The 18,257-nt window shown below is 36.1% G+C and overlaps 4 protein-coding genes across 14 annotated transcripts; all 4 read right to left on the bottom strand.

The window, feature by feature from the left end:
* Positions 1-35: 35 nt before the first annotated feature.
* On the bottom strand, positions 36-3,071 carry LOC121805814. The gene is made up of 2 exons (XM_042205822.1): positions 2,275-3,071; positions 36-620 (listed from the first exon to the last, which is right to left on the bottom strand). The coding sequence occupies exons 1-2, from the start codon at positions 2,944-2,946 to the stop codon at positions 489-491; spliced, it is 804 nt and encodes a 267-aa protein (XP_042061756.1). The 5' UTR covers positions 2,947-3,071; the 3' UTR covers positions 36-488.
* A 2,843-nt stretch (positions 3,072-5,914) lies between these two features.
* LOC121804250 (ethylene-responsive transcription factor ERF022-like) lies at positions 5,915-6,449 on the bottom strand. Its single transcript, XM_042203760.1, has one exon. It carries the CDS (start codon positions 6,407-6,409, stop codon positions 5,915-5,917), a length of 495 nt encoding a protein of 164 aa, XP_042059694.1. The 5' UTR covers positions 6,410-6,449.
* A 2,171-nt stretch (positions 6,450-8,620) lies between these two features.
* LOC121804249 (11-beta-hydroxysteroid dehydrogenase B-like) lies at positions 8,621-11,000 on the bottom strand. Its single transcript, XM_042203759.1, has 6 exons — positions 10,809-11,000; positions 9,900-10,092; positions 9,441-9,526; positions 9,237-9,368; positions 8,980-9,144; positions 8,621-8,893 (listed from the first exon to the last, which is right to left on the bottom strand). The coding sequence occupies exons 1-6, from the start codon at positions 10,998-11,000 to the stop codon at positions 8,621-8,623; spliced, it is 1,041 nt and encodes a 346-aa protein (XP_042059693.1).
* Positions 11,001-11,867: 867 nt separating this feature from the next.
* LOC121805812 lies at positions 11,868-17,976 on the bottom strand. 11 transcript variants are annotated; one of them, XR_006051534.1, is made up of 6 exons: positions 17,586-17,976; positions 16,026-16,174; positions 15,110-15,844; positions 12,937-14,141; positions 12,705-12,855; positions 11,868-12,474 (listed from the first exon to the last, which is right to left on the bottom strand). XR_006051534.1 is itself a non-coding variant. In XM_042205821.1 (3 exons), exons 1-3 carry the CDS (start codon positions 17,821-17,823, stop codon positions 15,179-15,181), a joined length of 1,053 nt encoding a protein of 350 aa, XP_042061755.1. In that variant the 5' UTR covers positions 17,824-17,976; the 3' UTR covers positions 14,932-15,178. The 11 variants fall into 11 exon arrangements, 1 of the variants encoding a protein (XP_042061755.1); XR_006051537.1 differs by having other exon boundaries at positions 12,705-12,838; XR_006051535.1 differs by having other exon boundaries at positions 12,705-13,660; positions 13,771-14,141.
* Positions 17,977-18,257: the final 281 nt, after the last annotated feature.

Here is an 18,257-nt window from a genome sequence, read left to right as displayed (position 1 = left end):
GCAAAAGTTTAAAAACTCTACCTAGATAAGAGAAATTTAAAAGGAAAAATATCTATGCAAATAATACATACAAACACAAGTTTTAAGAATCAATCCCTATAAATCTGCTTATGATAAGAACATGATAATTACAATTACTCTTGTATGACTAACAAAGCAGCCACAGTGGCAAGTATAAATCTGGAGAATATGGCCACAAGAACACATCCCAGGACAGGAACACCACATGTAAAAGGAGATCAATCAAAGGAACAAAGGGACACCTTTGTGATGTTTCGTCCTAAATCAATTGGTAAGAGGAGTGCCTCACTAGGTATTGAAGTTGATCTTATTTTAACTTCACATTTTCGATATGAATCAACTCACATGTGAACATCTCAAACAAACACTACTAGCATTATACACAGTAACGGGACACTAAACATAGTCTTCAACTTGAAAATATATATACCACCCCCATCAGCTGTCTCACAGGCAATGTGACCCGCTTAACTTATCGCCATCGCAGGCCAGCTTGTGATGCCAATGGCAGGCAGTGAAGGCCGAATTAGAGGTACATGTTTCACAACTGAGAATGCTTCGTTCAGACGAGCTGCACGGCTCATCACCTGAGAAACCTTCTGCACAATCCAAACCACACAAAACACATAAAATGTATGTATGCTCTACCAATATGAACATGGCAGTAATGGGCAGTAAATTCATTCATGCAAATAGGCGTTTTCGAACATAAAGTTGGATGTGATAATCATTAATCAGGTATCATTCATGAAATCAGCAAAACACCGATGAAAACAACACTGATACAATACCAACAGGAATATTCTATGGCGACCAAATTCTTGAAAAGCATAGATGATTGCTATAGCCAATGGAGCAGAGCTATCTTTAGTACCCCCCCCCCCGGTCTATATATATGTTGTTGAGATGTGCAGAAAAGAGAAGAGGATGGATTGATGTGATAGCCAATTTATATATAATTATTGAGATCAACAATGAATCCCTTCTAACGAAACCATAAATATATATCAGAGAATCCTAAAGAATTTTACCAAGGATAAGACCACCAGGTCTTTCTTTATAATGACTAGCAGCTCAAGAAGAGGAAACTATGATGGTTACGTAGCGCATCAGAAAAGAATCCTAACTCTGTCCATACCAAATCTAAACTGCTCCTCCCCAATCATACGTGCATTAGACCTTTTCTGATTGCAACAAGCACATGATGTAGGAATTAACAGACAAATTTCACCATAGACAAGGTTTGAGACTTTGAGGGGAAACTATGCATTTCCAAACATACACCTTGAACTTCAGTCTCAGACTCTCAAAAACTAAGCAAAGTATAACAGAGTAAAATTCAGCAGTAATACCAAAGCATATCCAGTTTTATCAAATGGGGGAGCTGAAGAATTATTGGAATTTACACAATTTCTTCACCTAATAGGTTCAAGGAAAGGAGTATATATTTTAAATATATATCTAGAGCATCAGACCCAAGCAGAAGATATATAGCAAAGGAAGAATCAACAAAGTAACAGCACTAGTTTCAACTGGGAGACTGTAATCATGGCAAGATCATCTATTGTTGTGATGTGCAGAAAAGAGAAGAGGAACAGATTGATGCAGTGTAATCCATCCCAAATCAACAATCACACTCAGAATCACTTGAAGCAAGATGCAAAAACCAACCTTTGCCATCAATCTTCTATATTTCTGTGATAGTGTCATCCTTATCTTTATGCTTTATTTCCATATTTAATTTGAGTACTTAAGATGTGATTCGATTAGATTTTAATTATATCCTCCCAAATTTTTGAATCCTTTGATAGTGTAAATATGTGTCGTGCAGTTAGATAAGAAAATAAGCAAGAAGTATTAAACAAATACTGTGTTTCTCTATCTCTTGTTTGATGTTTCCTTCCCTATCTGTCATCTAACTCTATTTCCTCCTCTTATTATCTATTCTCTCTCCCTATATCGCTGTTCACAGTCATCACTCTCTCTGTCTCCCTTTTTATCGAGTTCAAAAGCACTCAGACCTTTCCCCATCCAACGCTTTTATCACTTTGCCATCAATCTTCTAGACTGAGCAGCCAAATACCCTCCTTAATCAGATAATTCTGTTTTCAAGGTTCCAAGAAGAGATATTCATTTCTATAAAGAATACATTTATTGAATTGGCATTCCACAAAGCTCGAAACATGCAAAACTTATATGATATGATGAGTTAAAGAGACAAACACAATAAGGAAGGAAGAAGGAAAAATTGACCTTGTCATCAACAGCAACCTTAATCTGCAGTCCCCTAGCCTTGTTCTTCTTCTTCATCTTATACAACCTGCGCCCCAAAATCACAAACCCCATGAAAGCAGCCGCCACAGACACAGTCCAAACCGGACTCATCCGAAACACAAAGTAGTTCACAAACTCCATTGGCATCTTCCACCACACTACCACATGACTACTTTTCTTATCAATCTCTTCGTTTCTCATATGCTCATCCCCACTCTCCATCTTCTCCTCCACTTCGTCCAATTCTTCGGAAACGCTGCTAGATTTTGCCTCAATTCGATTCGAATCCACTTTATCCCCCTTTTCACCAACTTCCCTAATTCCTTGGTGAAAACCTATTTCATTTCTAGCTGAGAAATCGGTGAACCTGTTGCGATCTTCAGACCTTTCGCTGCTGGAATCGGACCAGAATTCGGTGGATTCCTTGTGGAGACAGCGAGCGGGATTGTCGTCGGAGCTTGGATCAATCCAGCTAGGATTATCCGAGACGGCGGACTTGTTGTCATCGGAATTGTGGGCGTATCGTTTGAGAGAGTCTAGGGAGAAATAATCGGCGTGGATGAAGCCGGTGGAGTCTATGTCGTCGAAGGGAATTGGTTCGGAATCAGAATTGTGGTGGAGGAGCTCCCAGTCTTGAAGCTCGCCGTCCATTGTTGATAATATCAGCCGAGAGAGAGAGCTGAGAGAGAGAGAGAGAGAGAGAGAGTGGCTGTTTGAGTTGTCAAGATTTTAGATTCAAGTCAGACATTTAAGATTCCACGCAAAATTACATTTAGCTTGAGCTAATTAGCTACTTCCTCGTCCATCCCTTGTTACTTTATCCCATACTCTTTTTATAAACAAAAAATAGAATTCCTACTCCCTTTAGTCCCAACGAATAATCCTCTTTTTTGGGACAGATTTTATGTAATGTTATTTTACTTAGTAATTAATGAGAAAGGAATAAAATAGAGATAAAAATATTTCTACTTTTAGTAGTAATATTTTAGTAATAGTAGATCATATTTATTGATAAAAACAGCAAAGAAAAAGCAAATCATCTTTATTGATAAAAAATAGTATTCTCTCCATCCACGAAAAATATGGCACATTTGTCATTTTTGTTGTCCACGAAAAATAGGGCACATTCGAAAAAAGAAAAGTTTTCAACAACTTTTTTATTACATTTTTCCATTCTCTCTTATTAATAATATGGACCCTACATTCCACTAACACTACTTCTCTCTTACTTTTTATCCCTTCTCTCTTACTTTACCAATTCTACATTAAAACTCGTGTCATTCACATAGTGCCCAATTTTTCGTCGACGGCGGGAGTACTATTTAATCTATCTTATTTATTATCATTAAACATCAATTTAGTATTTCAATTAATAAAAAAAATCAAATAAAATAACATAGACAGAGAGTACTTAGTTCTCCTCGTAGTTCATTAACTCTATCTTCCTCATCATAAAACATCAATTTATTTGATCTTGTAATACAAAAGTTCAAATAAAATAACATATTGGTGACTAATTGCACAAGTCTTTTTAAAATAAAATAACCAAAATTTCTTTTCAAATTTTTCATCGATAATATGTATAAAATATTTATATTGACGACTAATTGCACAAGTCTTTTCCAAATTGCAATTAATTTAGTAAAATTAGTAAAATATAAATGAGACATGTATTTGTAGGTGGATTAAAACACGAGACGGATGGAGTGTTACACATGATTTAATAAACGAGATTTATTGATAGGAGGATTTTCAATTTTGATAAATTAATTCTGATATGTTTAGTACCATGAAATTGAGAGTGTAGATTTAAATTGATTTTAATTTAATTTTCAATTCAAAATCATCTCAGTCATCATAAGATTCATAACGGAAGTACAAATTTAAAATTTGAAATAGTTAAAAGAAAACTGACACGTTTCATACACACACAATAACACGCTTCGTACACAACTTGACTCATTTTATATTGTTCAAAATGGACCAAACTTGACTAATTTAGTGTTCAAAATGGACCAAGTTATATTGTGTGCCTTTTATTTTCCTCATGGTTGAGAGCCCAAAACCAAACCTAACACTATTTCGATTTCGACCATTTTATGGTTGCTCACTTGCTCGTATCACTTAAGGCCTTAAGCAATAAAACATTTCTTCTATCACTTCTTTAAAAGTAGTTGAGTTGAGTAGCATTTGGGCAAGGATGGGTATAGGAATACCATTTTAGTAGTATATACAACTGAATTGGTTTTAATTGTTTGGCAGCTTGTGAGATCGAAGAAAATATCTTAGCAGGAGGCATGGGAAATGACATGCATTGTAATTCAATATATGAGTTCATGCTTTAATCAGCTAGCCATTCATTTGCAATTTCGCAGTGACAAATGCTTAATCATGCTTTGATCAGCTAGCTTAATGTTTGCTGCCTAAACTGGCTTACAAATACTGCATGTTTTGCAGCTTGCACGGCAATTCTTAGGAGGGTGCAAAAATCTAAACATCTCTTTCATTTGCATGCAATTCAGAAATCAAATAATTGTAGCAGAAAATTGGACTGCACCTTTTGTAAAAGCACCACTCTTGACTCTGCCATATTATTAACCCATCCCTCTTTTTCCATGCTATATATCTTCATTCTTCAGTCCATTGCACCTATTCATAAATGTCATACTAGTACTTATTTGTTTCAATTTTCACCTATTTTTACAATTAGCCAATTTAAAACTACAAAATGTAACTACTCAAAATGGTGTCATTCTTAAAATGTCAATTAGTAACTTGGCACTCAATCCAACGTAACACATCTCTTTGATCGAACATTGTTTAGCACTTAACTCCTCTACTACATGGTTTTGGACTATACACATTACTCCAAGTTGCCATGTTAATATAATTATGCTTGATTTAGGATGGTGAAATCACAAGAATACTGCAATAAACTGTACTATTTGTGAAATAAATCAAAAGTTCGCATGCGACATAAAGAGGGACATAAATTATAGTGGTATTAATGTATTTTAAAGCAATTAATTAACCCCACACAAGGACAATATTAAACTTTACAATTGTGTGCTACTTATGATTTTTCACCAATGCTTATTTGGCTAATTATGTGTTACAGGGATGTTTGGTGTTATTTTATATACTCCCTCCGTCCCAAGTTATTTGAGTCGTATTCCTTTTTGGGTTGTCCCAAGTTACTTACCTACTTTACTCTTTTTTTTACTTTACTCTCTTTTCTTTCTCTTACTTTATTATCTCATCTACTTTAATGCCTCAAGTAACGTGGGACGGAGGGAGTATAAAAAAAGTCATATAAATATGATTTATTTGAAATGCATAACGCACTTCTTTATCACTATGTATTTGACATAATATGATCATAGAATGTTTCGTTCTTGTAAAAAAACATTGGTCTGAACTCTGAACTATCTACGACATTAAAGAACAAGGGATAAAAATAGAATTATAGTATAACAGGAGGACAAGTAAATGAAATTTAATTGTTCCTTTCCTAACCCAAATAAATGGGATTCTTCATTCTTGTGACGATTCAAGAAGCTGGCGTAAAAAAAATATAATATGACCTAGTTCAAAATTATTAACTTGACGATTAATTAAATTAATCCCAAATAGGATAATAATCCAATTGATCATGATGATTAAGCTCCATGTGTTGATGATGATTATAAACAAAATAATCTTGTACTCCCATTTCCATTCCCTGCATCCACAATTTAGGCGAGTCGAGCGGCATTTCATTTATAGCCTCAATCTGGCTCGCCGACAGCCCCACTCTCCCCGCCTCCGCTGCCCGCCTCCCAGCGATCTGCATGGCGGCCTCCTGCGCCGCGGCCTGAACATCTGCCGCGTTGTCGCTTGCCGGCTTCGGGAGGAGGCCTGCCAGGCGGGGGAAGTTGAGGCGCGCGGCGGGGCCTCTTAGGTGGAATGCCGCGGCGTCGTAGGCGGCAGCGGCCATCTCCGGCTTCTCGTAGCTCCCTAGCCAAACCCGGGTTTTCTTGCCGGGCTCGCGGATTTCCGACACCCATTTCCCCCATTTGCGCTTCCTGATTCCGATGAACGTCTCCGCTTCTTCTTGATTATGATCATTTTCCATTGATTTCGGCTTTTTTTGTTTATCCGAATTGATTTTATTTTAAAAGTGCGTGTTATTTGAAGGGGAAATAGAAGATTGAGTGAATGTTGTGTGTGTATATATATATGTGTGTATGAGAGAGAGGGGGAGAGGAGAGGAGTGATGGGTGAGTGAAGAAGGGGAGGTTCGACGTAGATGCATGAAAGTGGATTGAAGTTGTATTACAGCATGAAAGTCTGTCGGTTAATATTAGTAGCATTTTGTAATCGGCCAATGAATGCTTGCCACGTCCTCTTCATTTATCCACCCCAGTCAAAAACAAAGACATTATAATATAATGTTTGATTTGATGGGTTAATCATAAATAATCTCGGATTAATAAGATTAATAAGCAAACACTCCTGTATAAATCTCCCCTTAAAATAAAATCTATAAACGTATTTTTTTAGTGGGAAAAGGGGGGACATTGGGGCTTGAAACATTAAATATCTAATAATACATGTTTTGTAAGCTTTAATTAATGATTTATTGTATAATCAATAAAATTTAAAAGTTTTACTGGCAAAAATCAACGACAATAAAATAGTAATAGTAATATTTTTTATAATAACATTATATTTATTATTAGAATGAAATTATTAATGAGAATACGGGACATCATTCGGCTTGAAATTGAATTATGTAGGTTTTAATATATCAGAAGTAGAACAAATTTAGTTTTTAGTATTATTGAGTATCAAGTTGGATCAAAGGTGCTAATTATTTCTCACACGTGCTCATATATGCATAGAGTTTCAGTTCACACATTCTAGGAATTTTAAAAGTCTAATGATTTTGGTTCTGTTTCGAAATATTGTCCAGATTGAGTAGTACTAGTAATTTTCTAAAACTGGCAAGTTACTAGTTACTGATACGAGAAATTAAATTATTATGTGACAATATCAACTCTCTATCGCATATACTCCATAGTGATTTAAATTTGACATGTCATATATCTGTATGGGATATACGTATATATGGAGTAGAATTTAGAAGTACATCATTCCTTCGATACTTAATACTACTATGTTTTATCCATTACATATCACATGCATAAAGTGATAAAACAATAAATATATATCCTCTTTATCCATGTAACCTGGGTAGAAAAAATTAATAAAACTATATTAATTTTAGGAATATTGACATTTAATATTATAAAACTTTTAAAAAGTTGAAATTTTCCCATGATCTTTAAATTTGACAAATAATATCACGAACTTTACCCCGATTTTGTTTTTTCCCACGAATAAAAAAAATCTCACAAATAATATTATGATACAGATTTTTTTTCATAATTTCGCGACAATAATTTTGAGAGCTTCAAGTTTTTCAATCTTTGAAGATAGTTTTTCTTGAAGCACACCCTCCAAAATTGTTCTTCAATCTATTAAAATAACATGAATTTTTTCATTCGTGGGAAAAAACAAACTCGAGATAAAGTTCATGATATTATTTGTCAAATTTAAAGTTCGTGGGAAAAATTCAACTTTTTGAAAGTTTCATGATATTAGATGTCAATATTCCTTAATTTTATAGTAAAATGTGGGTGAAATGAATTGATATAAGTATTAAAATAAAATGAGCTTTATTGCAAAGGAACAAAATGAGACTTGTGACATATATACAGCCATACAGGTAAATAAGAATGCAGTGTGAAAGCAATGAGAGTCGGTGCTCTTTTTCCAACACCAGGCGTGTGGAGTCGGTGTTAAGTCTTTGTATCCGTACAGATTATTTCTTGAATTTTCCATATAATAATCTATTCAAAGAGGATCAAAGAAAGTTACAGTAGAAGGCTTATTTTCCTAATAAAAGTAGGTGGAAACAATGAGGTGATTATAATACTAAGTACTCATATTAAATACATAGACAGATCAGATTATGTGGCGCTCAGTGATCTAGCATTCTATTTCAAAAACACATGTAAATTATCAAACTACCTATGAAATAATAAAAATAAATTTTAGAAAACATAGCCCTATCAATTTTTTCCACAGTCGATGCTCCAATTATTAACGAATACAAGAAGTTAAGATATAGCTAAAGTAGCAACCCATCCATCATAAAAACCATGATTTTATTCAAGTTGGTAACCTAAAAATTCTCTAAAAGAGACCAAGTATGTACAAGCAAAGTAGCCAGAAATCAAACCCTAATTAACAAAGATTGATTTCTCACATCATCAACAATTCACTCAACTCTCTGGTGGTCGATTACTCGCCGCCTCATCATCGTCGGGGAGGCTTCTATAAGGGGCCTACCCGTTCCGATGAAAGAGGTGCGCCGTGCTCCGCCACCAGTTAGGAGAAACTGGAACGTCCAGTAGAGGACCTTGGGTGCAAACACCCTATACAAGAAGAAAATGTCGTACCAGCTCGGATACTTCACGTACGGATCGCCTCTGCAAGCGCCCGCCACTATCATCCTCGCAAACTCCTCCACCGGACCACCCGATGCCTCCACCTAAATCGAAAAATCATCAAGCTCAAATCAAATGATACTACCAGTTAAATTATCAAAATATAACATCTATAAATCTTGCTAATTACTTCTCTTTCTTCCTTCCATTGCATCTCTGCGCCTTCTTCCACCATGAATTTTCCTCTCGACATCTCAGTTCCGATCCAACCATGCGTCGCGACTGTAATTCCAACCTCGTCCTTCACTTCAAACCGTAGTGTCTCGTAAAAGTTTATCAGAGCTGATTTTGCCGCCTATATATAGCATTGGAGCGTTCATATTTGATAACTAATCGACCCGTACGTATGATTATTAAAGCATAAATACTTGAAGAAAATAAACTTACAGCGTATAAGCTCATCCGAGGTAAAGGTAGCCAGTTCTCGACAGATGCATTGACAATGACACGACCGTTGGATTCACGTAGGTATGGAAGTGCTACGTGGGTCGGATAAACATTACCCCAGAAGTTTATGTCCTAGATGAGATAATAGTATATCAGATATGTATATGCACATGATCAAAACAACTCGAAATCCCATATATATACCATTAGAATAGGGAAGATATTGGTGTCTGTGGCCTCCTCAAAGTAGAAAGTATGACCTAAACTTGCAGAATTCACCAGATGATCCACTGCACAAATCCAAGAAATTGATTCAAGAGTTATTTGTAGCTAGGTAAATTTCTGCGCTTTCGTCAAACTTTCGATTTAATTAAATACTAGTACTATTTGCAACCAAACCCTGAATATTAGTTGTGACATTACTTGTTGATTAATTGACTAAGCATCATTCATCTAGCATGGCTATTATTAAATGCGAAAACAGTATTGTATTATAATTAAATAAGTGAGGCTTGAATCAATTAATCAGTAAACATATCACTACTAGCATTCACCACACAGATTTTAAACATGATCATGCAGAACGAGAATTGTGACAGTTTGGGAATTTATGGACAAATAACCCTGAGTTGAATTATGTACAGTAAGGACGATGGATCTTACCGCGACCATATTGGTTAATAGTTTCGTTGATAAATCTCCTGCAGTCGTCCTCTTTGACAACATCGGCAGCCACTATCATTACATTGGGCGACCCAAGCCTTCTAGCATTCTCACTTATTGCTCTCAGCCTTTGTTCTCTACGTGCCACCAATACAAGAATTGCCCCCCTCTTCGCATATTCGTATGCAATTTGCTACATTCAGTGACAGAGACAGAGAGTATAATGTTAGTAGAAGCTCCACTAATTTTATATTTTTATTATATGAATTTATATATTCATGCATCCATACTAAGTTAATTGATTCGTAATGCCTTCTTGGGATGTCTCAAAATCCTAATGAATCATTTCCTATTTATGGAAAAATCAATCCTTGTAGTATTTATTTATTTTATTCTCTCCGGTTAATTCATTAAACATCACCTCGTATTCGTAAATCTTGTAAAGAAAAAAAAACGTCACAACTCTTAGGATGAAAGAGTAGTAATAGTATATCAAAATTTGCTGCATCAAGTGAGAAAAAATGTCACTATGGCTCTACTAATTAGATATTTTTCTTACACTCAAAAATCAAAATTATGGAATACTAAAAAGTAGGAGTAGATGTTAATTAAGTAACTTTCTTCTTCTTCTTCTCTTAACTATTCTGCAATCATTCCTCATCTTCCAATTTTTCACATTTTCATTTTAGACGTACATAAGACAATTGTGGATAATTTTCAAGAAAACTAAAGTAAAAATTTATAAAAAAATTGGTAGAGCTTAAGTCCTTCCTCTCACTCTCAATGTTAGCAATTTTCATTTTGATCATATCAATAAATCATCAAATTCAAAAAATAAAATTAAACCTAAATAGGTTTCCTAAACTTAAGGTTTGATCGGCCAATTGAACAATGAAGATGCATATATACCTCTCCAATGCCGGAAGAAGCTCCGGTGATGACGACGACCTTGTTGTGCATAAGCTGGTCAGATTCGAGGAAGTAGGAGTTGTATACCCATTCACAGGTGTTAATGAAGGTGAGAGCCGGCCAGGCGAAGGCCAGCATCACCAGGCTTGCCGGCGGCACAAACAGATTCAGCACGCTGTTTAACATATCCATTCGATTCGATCAAAAACTACTTCCATCTCTTCTCCAACAACAACAACAAAAACAAAATACTAATCTCTCTTTCTCTGCATGCACCAAATTAACACTACACGTGTTGCTTCGCCGCTTCCACCGCTGTACACCTCTAACTGGACCTCTTCTTGGAACCTTCTGCATGTACTAGTATTTTTTTATTTCAACTAAACTATATAATACTAGTACTACTATAACCTTCTGATTATTTAAAATTAGATTAAATTATGAGATAAATATTTATTCCTATAAAATATAATATTCACACCATGAAACTGAATCGAAATTAATTATACTCTACAATACATGACTTCTACATGTTTGTTGATTAGTCGTTCCGTCTTTCATTATTAGTTAAAACATAATATTATATGCAATCAAGGAACAAGGATGCATTACACTATTTTATTATTAATGATAGCTACTCTCACTTAAATATAAAAAAGAATTAACCTTTAAATATTTCTTGGGGATTTCAATAAAAACATTAGTACTTGGCAAATTGACTGAATAGTGTATCATTAACAAGTTCCCCTGAAAATGAATAATATCTAGTAATAAATAATACCTCATCTGTTTCTTAAAAATTAGGAACTTTGAAAGCGGTACAGATTTTAATGTAAAATTGATCAAATTTAATGTAAAATTGATCAAATAAGAAAGAAGAAGAGAAAAAAAATTAAAGTAAAAGAAAGGTAAAAAATATAGTGAAATTAGTATCAGTGGATTATGGTATTCATTTTTTCAAATGGAAAATTTTTATTTTTAAAAAGCATAACAAATAAAGGAAAGAGTTTCTATTTTTAAGAAATAGGAAAGTAATAAATAAAAGGCATGGCTGCCAAGTAAATAAGGAATTTGTGTTAAATTAGTTGGTCCTCCTACACCGTTTAATTACATAATTCTAAATTGCAAAATTTCTATTTTTCGCAATTTAACAAAATTACAAAAAAAAATTAGGTGCTAAGACACCTATATATTCTAACAAATTTGACTAAGAATTATTGAAACGACCAACTCAGCCACAACGTCTGAAATTCTGATTTGGAGGAATAAAAAGTAGATGATTGTTGATTATAAAATGTGATGATACCAAAGTGTTATTGCAGCCCACGTCTGGCAGTTCCACTTCCTCTCCGTCAGAATCAAACCAAATAATCTATCTGTCTTTCTCTGAAAATAGAGAAGAAGATGCTTATGCACCAATAACAACCATGTTTCTCTCCTAATTCTCTCTCTTTCCAATTCCAATTTCAATTTCAGTAATATGCATCGAAACCTTGGAGCAAATGGTCATCTTCAGCTCTCTGACTCAACTACATGTAACAACCATGTTTTTCTCCTTATTCTATTTCTCTCTTTCATGTTGTTTGAATTTTGGAGTTTTTTCTGAGAAAATTGTATTTCATGTTGTATTTTGTAGCAAAACTTCATGCTCCATTAATGGCTGATTCTGCATAACACAGAAGAAGATTATTGAGGAATTAAGGATGGGATGCATTTGTTCAAAACAGTCAAATGTACATGATTTTGTTCCTGAAATAGAAAAGATTAGAGATCATCCTAAATATAAGAGCACTGCTATTTACAAGGAGAGGCCTAAAAGTGGCCCTCAGAGGCATTCAGCAACTATTAGTTCAACAGATGGAAGACAACAGGCAATGTGTAGAGTCGGAGGCATACCACACAGTGCCAAAGCCGAGCAGGTCGCTGCTGGATGGCCCTCGTGGCTTGCCTCCGTTGCTGGGGACGCCGTTCATGGCTGGACTCCGAGGAGTCCACGTTCATACCAAAAATTGAACAAAGTATGTGCTTTACTGTTCATTAGGATTGCCTATGGATTATTGTGTTGTGTGATCATACTCTTCAATAGAATCATGTTCTCACGTTTATGCAGATAGGGCAAGGGACTTACAGTAGTGTTTACCGGGGGCGTGACCTAACAACGGATAAGATTGTAGCAATGAAGCTAGTGAGATTTTCAAACATGGATCCAGACAGTGTCCGGTTCATGGCAAGGGAGATTTGCATGCTTCGGAGGTTAGACCATGTGAATGTGATGAAACTTGAAGCTCTTGTGATATCGAGGATCTCAGGGAGCGTGTACCTTGTGTTCGAGTACATGGAACACGATCTTGCTGGACTTGTAGCATCACTTGAGGTCAAATTCACTGAAGCTCAGGTGTGTACTAGAAATATGGCTTATGTATCGTTTTCAACATTCTCCCCCCTTATTGTGTGACAGATACTGTGATATGATATATGGGTGCAGATCAAATGTTATGTTAGGCAAATGTTGCTAGGACTACAACACTGTCATAGTCGAGGCATTCTTCATCGTGATATCAAGGGATCAAATCTTCTAGTTGGTGACGATGGAGTACTTAAAATCGGGGATTTTGGTCTGGCTACATCCTTTGGCCCTGACCGGAAGCAGGCATTGACTAGCCACGTCGTAACTCTGTGGTACAGAGCCCCCGAGCTACTGTTGGGTGCAACGGAGTACGGAGTAGAGATTGATATGTGGAGTGTCGGTTGCATTATTGCTGAACTCTTTGCAGGGAAGCCTATCATGCCCGGAAGTACCGAGGTGCTCTTTGCTTTTTTTTTCCTTGCAAAATATGGTTGGCTTAGACCACCTAGTCTTAGTAACATGATCATCATGTCATATTCTAGGTGGAACAAATGCATAAGATATTCAAACTATGTGGTTCACCTTCAGAGGAGTATTGGGGGAAATCAAATTTACCTCAGGCTACTAGCTTTAGGCCACGGAGGCCGTACAGACGACGTGTTGCAGAAGCTTTCAAACACTTCCCTTCTTCGGCTTTGGCCATGGTGGAAACGCTTCTCTCTATTGATCCAGCGCTCAGAGGCACAGCTTCTTCTGCACTCAAAAGCACGGTACCTTAACTTTCTATTAGCTCTAGTTGAGCCTTTTTCAGGTCTTCTTTCTTCTTGATACCACAAATTTGAATTTTCATGGTTTCAGTTCTTCACTTCACGCCCTCTTCCCTGTGATCCGTCTAGCTTACCCAAATATCCACCATGTAAGGAGCTTGATGCCAAGCGAGAAGAGGAAGCAAGAAGGTAAGCTGTCTTCACTCGCCCTTTAGCATACTGTCATATAATCTCAGCTGCTGATAGTATGTATAGAAATTTTAATTGTTCGATAAATCTAAAACCAAGGGTGATTTGTCTGATACTATAACTGAACAAAAACTGCCTACTTTGACAACTATCTCAGGCAAAATGCAGAGATTGTAATAGAAGACGGAGCGGAACATGTAAGTTGTTTTTTCTCTTTAATCTGTATCATTATCATTTCTCATCTTTCTGTCATAACTGAAAAGAGGCTTGAGCAGCAAAGAGCAGCTTTGGAGAAGACATGCTCTCATGACCCTAACACGTCCTCTCAGAATGAAAAAGATGATGTTCACCATTTAATTGCGGTACAGACAATCAGCTGTTCCCGACAGGCTTCTCAACTACGTGCAAAGGGCGTGTCTAATAATGATTCGATGGTAAGTTGGACATTTTTCTCTTCCTTTGATGGTAATGAGGTATCAATAGTTTAACTAGTTTATATTAACAGGATTACATTGCTAAGAAGAAGAGGATATTTCAGTCTGGGCCATTGATACCGCAAGGAGGCAACACGGACGACTTGCTAAAAGAGCACGAGAGACAAGTTCAAGAGGCATTGCGCAAATCACACCAAGGCAAAAGGAGAGACAAAGCTGGGCAGGGAGAAATGAACATGCCTAAATACTAGAACCTTCAAATGCCAAGAACTCAATTTTAGGCAAATGTGCATAGAAGAGGTCATAGTAAATGTTACTATGTTAACAATGACAAGCAAAATTAAAGAGGTTTTTAACAAGAATCATGGTCTGCATAGAGTAATATGTAAAGCAAAGTTTATATAGATATCATATAAGAGAAGCATAAGATGCAGCAGCTTGAATAAATGTCATCAATACAAAGGTTGTTTGACTTATTGTGCTTCAGGGACAATTAACCTCTAACCATTGCACACATAGAAAGAGCAAGGAAAAAAGAAGAATATCTACTTATATGTTTAATACCTGTACATTTAGGGCGACCTTTCCATACATGCTGGAGTCAATTTTATGTTAAAGGAGGTTTAGGATGAACTAGATATCATGCTTAGGCTTGCGGCTCAATTCAGAGTACTGGCCTCCCATTAGTTGCAGAATCTCTTCCCACAAACTGTGCGACTGTGAATCCCCAAAGATCAAGTTGGTACTACAAGCAGCAACATACCAGTATTCAGATTCAATCTCTTCTATCAATTGGTCCATTTGCCACCCTGCATATCCCATGAAGAATCTCAATTCTTGCGGCTTAATTGTCCCATTCTTCACCAATGCTGCAGCTTCAGCCAAACTGTTACGGGAGCCAAAGTAGACCCCAGGAATGACCTCCTCAAAAGCGGCAAGTCCACAGGTTTCCATACCTCTTAGCAGGAACATACTTGCATCAAGGGGTCCACCAAAGTTCAAAGCACAATCAGCAAATGTAGTTGCCAACTCAGCATTGGTGGGATTCATATGTTTCATCTTCTTGTTAAGTGGTCGGTTTAAGACGATCCCAAATGGGCCCTCCTGTGGGTTCCTCGTTCCAGATCTGAGGAGAAGAACCACGGTTCTCTCAAAGGTGCGAACTCCGTCGAGCTTTCCTGTGGCAACAAGGATAGAACCATTCTCAGGTGCTGAAATAGGGTGTGCCCACTTTAGGGGGAGAGATTCTGATGCTGAGGCAATTTTATCTTGGTCATGAACAGATTCTGCATTTTCAGCCTGGAGGCACATTACAGCACAAGATTTTAATTTAAGTAAAAAAATCTTGGAATACAATTTCCATGTTTTTAAACACTATACAGCTTAAGATAATTATTTCACATACATTAACTGAGACATGTGATATAAAGTGAATGGTCCTGACCACAATAATCAGTGTTTCGTGGAACTACAACCATACCTTCTCATTGATGTAGAGCATTGATCTAAACTCCCTCCAATCCAAGGGTTTATTCTTTGATTTTGGTGAGCTGGTGTCACCAGACTTGTGGCCACCAAGTGGATTATTGCCTTTTAGACCATCGCCAGCTTTTGATTGATCGCTATTCCCTGCAGAGAAATCTCTCTACGTCAAATGAATACAAATATTCAGCAATACCAATTTAGCATGTGCAGCAGAAATTCCCATTCTGACAAATAATGCAAGACATTTCACAGAACATGAATTAAAACCAGATAACAAGAGCAAGAACTTTAACTTGTGTAGACTCAATTTGAATGCTTCAAGAATAACTTCAGCAGGAAAAAAGAAGAGAACCACAAATCAACATGCCTACAGCCTCGTGGTGAATATACAAAGATACAAACAAAGAATTCAGATTAAGAATACATCAGTAGCATTTATAAGGCGATTCATGTTACAACAGCACTACAAGAGAGTAGTATTGCATCACAAAGCTATATGTTCTATAAAATGAACATTTCCCAATCTGCATATCATGTTACAGGTGGAGAATCATCAAGCTTCACTTACATAGACTTGTTCTCTTGTACTTGCTAATGGATAAGCTACATTCTACAATACTGCAGAAGTCGTCTTAGCAAGCTTTACTACCACAATGGCAGAATAATATTGGTTGCTCGATCACAAATAATTATATGAAAATTCAGCAGTGCACGGTGCACTCAGGATAGATCATTGTAGATTTTGGTTTTAATACAAAACTACGAGCTAAACCAAAAAATAATTCTAGTGATTTAATTAAGATGAAGAATACCACAGGAAAAAAAATCACTACTCCATCCATCAAATTTAAGCTTCACAACTGCATATATGAACTTACAATAGTCCATCCAGATCAACTTTTTTTTTATTTTCCAGAAAGGAGATTATAATGTTTACAAGCATTTTGGGAACCATTTGCCTCGAGAATGATTTCATCCACTGAGACATTAGTACCTGGCGCCACAGAGTTGGGCGAATATACACCATATAAGTACATTAAATGACCAGCAGTTTCCCAGGTAGAAATCAATCATCTAGTTTTAAACTATGTTCCACCTCCATCTACCAATTCAATTCACTTTGTGGGTTAGATTTATATTGCTTCCATAGTCAGCCAAAGACTAGCATAAGAACTTACTCTGGTTGCATATGCAAAAGATCATTGTTTTAAGACTGGGCTATATATCAATTATAGTGATCAACAAATTCCATATCAAACTGACCACTTCTGATCATTCTTAGTAATAACTCAATCACAACGCTCATAGATGACGCCAAGAGGAAAGAACAAAGCCAAACAGCATTCAGATAAACTGAAAATTTCTAGAAGACAACTACAAACTCACACCAAGCAAAGTCAATAAGCAGACATTTTACAAGCCTAAAATCAATTGGGATGATTAGAAGCAAAATCTCATCTTTCGTCAGAATAGAACACTAACACAAACACACACACATATATCCTCTTTCGGGAAAAATAAACGCAATAGAAATTAAAAAAAAATCTGTTTTTACCAGAACTGGAAGACGATGAATTAGAATTGGAGCCATTAGAACTTCCGGAATTCTTCTTGCCCATGGATCTGACTGTAATCGATCGATACCCACAGCAATTCGACAAAGATTCCTTCCTGGAAACCCTAATTTCAACAGCCATTGAACAGTTTCTGGAATTCCAGCAAATGGGTTTCTCGATTAACGAATTCCTTAGCGGAAAGCCGCTGTTCTTGACATGCAAGCACAATAGATCCATAATTCGAGCAGTGTAGAAGCGAAGAAACCACCAAATTTTCTTCTGTGCGATTCAGAACGAAGAAAATGAAGAGGATAGAAAGGGGAGTGAAAAGGGGAGAGTTAGAGAGGGAGAATATGCTCTGCCGAATACTACAGAATTTTAAGGGAATGAATGATGCCAAAAAATGTGATTACACAAATTTATTGATATGCGACAATAATAATCAACTGCCAATTTATATGATTTCACAGATTTATTGATATCATTAATAATCTGATCTTAATCGAGGTCGAATTACTTTTTTTATTTTATTCATTCGATCTCAATTTGGTTATAGAGTATAGACATCCATTTCATGTATTCAAGAAATAACTAGATTTATCCAAAAAATAATTCAAAAATAACTACATATATCCAAAATAATTGTTAAAATAAATACTAATGAATATATA

The sequence above is a fragment of the Salvia splendens genome, chromosome 5, assembly GCF_004379255.2.
Source record: "Salvia splendens isolate huo1 chromosome 5, SspV2, whole genome shotgun sequence".
Taxonomy (NCBI): domain Eukaryota; kingdom Viridiplantae; phylum Streptophyta; class Magnoliopsida; order Lamiales; family Lamiaceae; genus Salvia; species Salvia splendens.
This window is presented reverse-complemented; position numbering and strand designations above follow the sequence as displayed.

Coding starts and splice junctions, on each gene's coding strand:
- LOC121805814 (XM_042205822.1), bottom strand. CDS start 2,946: ATGGACGGCGAGCTTCAAGACTGGGAGCTCCTCCACCACAATTCTGAT. Junction 621..2,274: donor AGGTTGCTGTTGATGACAAG/GTCAATTTTTCC, acceptor TGGATTGTGCAG/AAGGTTTCTCAGGTGATGAG.
- LOC121804250 (XM_042203760.1), bottom strand. CDS start 6,409: ATGGAAAATGATCATAATCAAGAAGAAGCGGAGACGTTCATCGGAATC.
- LOC121804249 (XM_042203759.1), bottom strand. CDS start 11,000: ATGGATATGTTAAACAGCGTGCTGAATCTGTTTGTGCCGCCGGCAAGC. Junction 10,093..10,808: donor CTTCTTCCGGCATTGGAGAG/GTATATATGCAT, acceptor CACTGAATGTAG/CAAATTGCATACGAATATGC. Junction 8,894..8,979: donor AATGGAAGGAAGAAAGAGAA/GTAATTAGCAAG, acceptor TTTTCGATTTAG/GTGGAGGCATCGGGTGGTCC.
- LOC121805812 (XM_042205821.1), bottom strand. CDS start 17,823: ATGGATCTATTGTGCTTGCATGTCAAGAACAGCGGCTTTCCGCTAAGG. Junction 16,175..17,585: donor TTCATCGTCTTCCAGTTCTG/GTAAAAACAGAT, acceptor ATTTCTCTGCAG/GGAATAGCGATCAATCAAAA. Junction 15,845..16,025: donor TGCTCTACATCAATGAGAAG/GTATGGTTGTAG, acceptor ATGTGCCTCCAG/GCTGAAAATGCAGAATCTGT.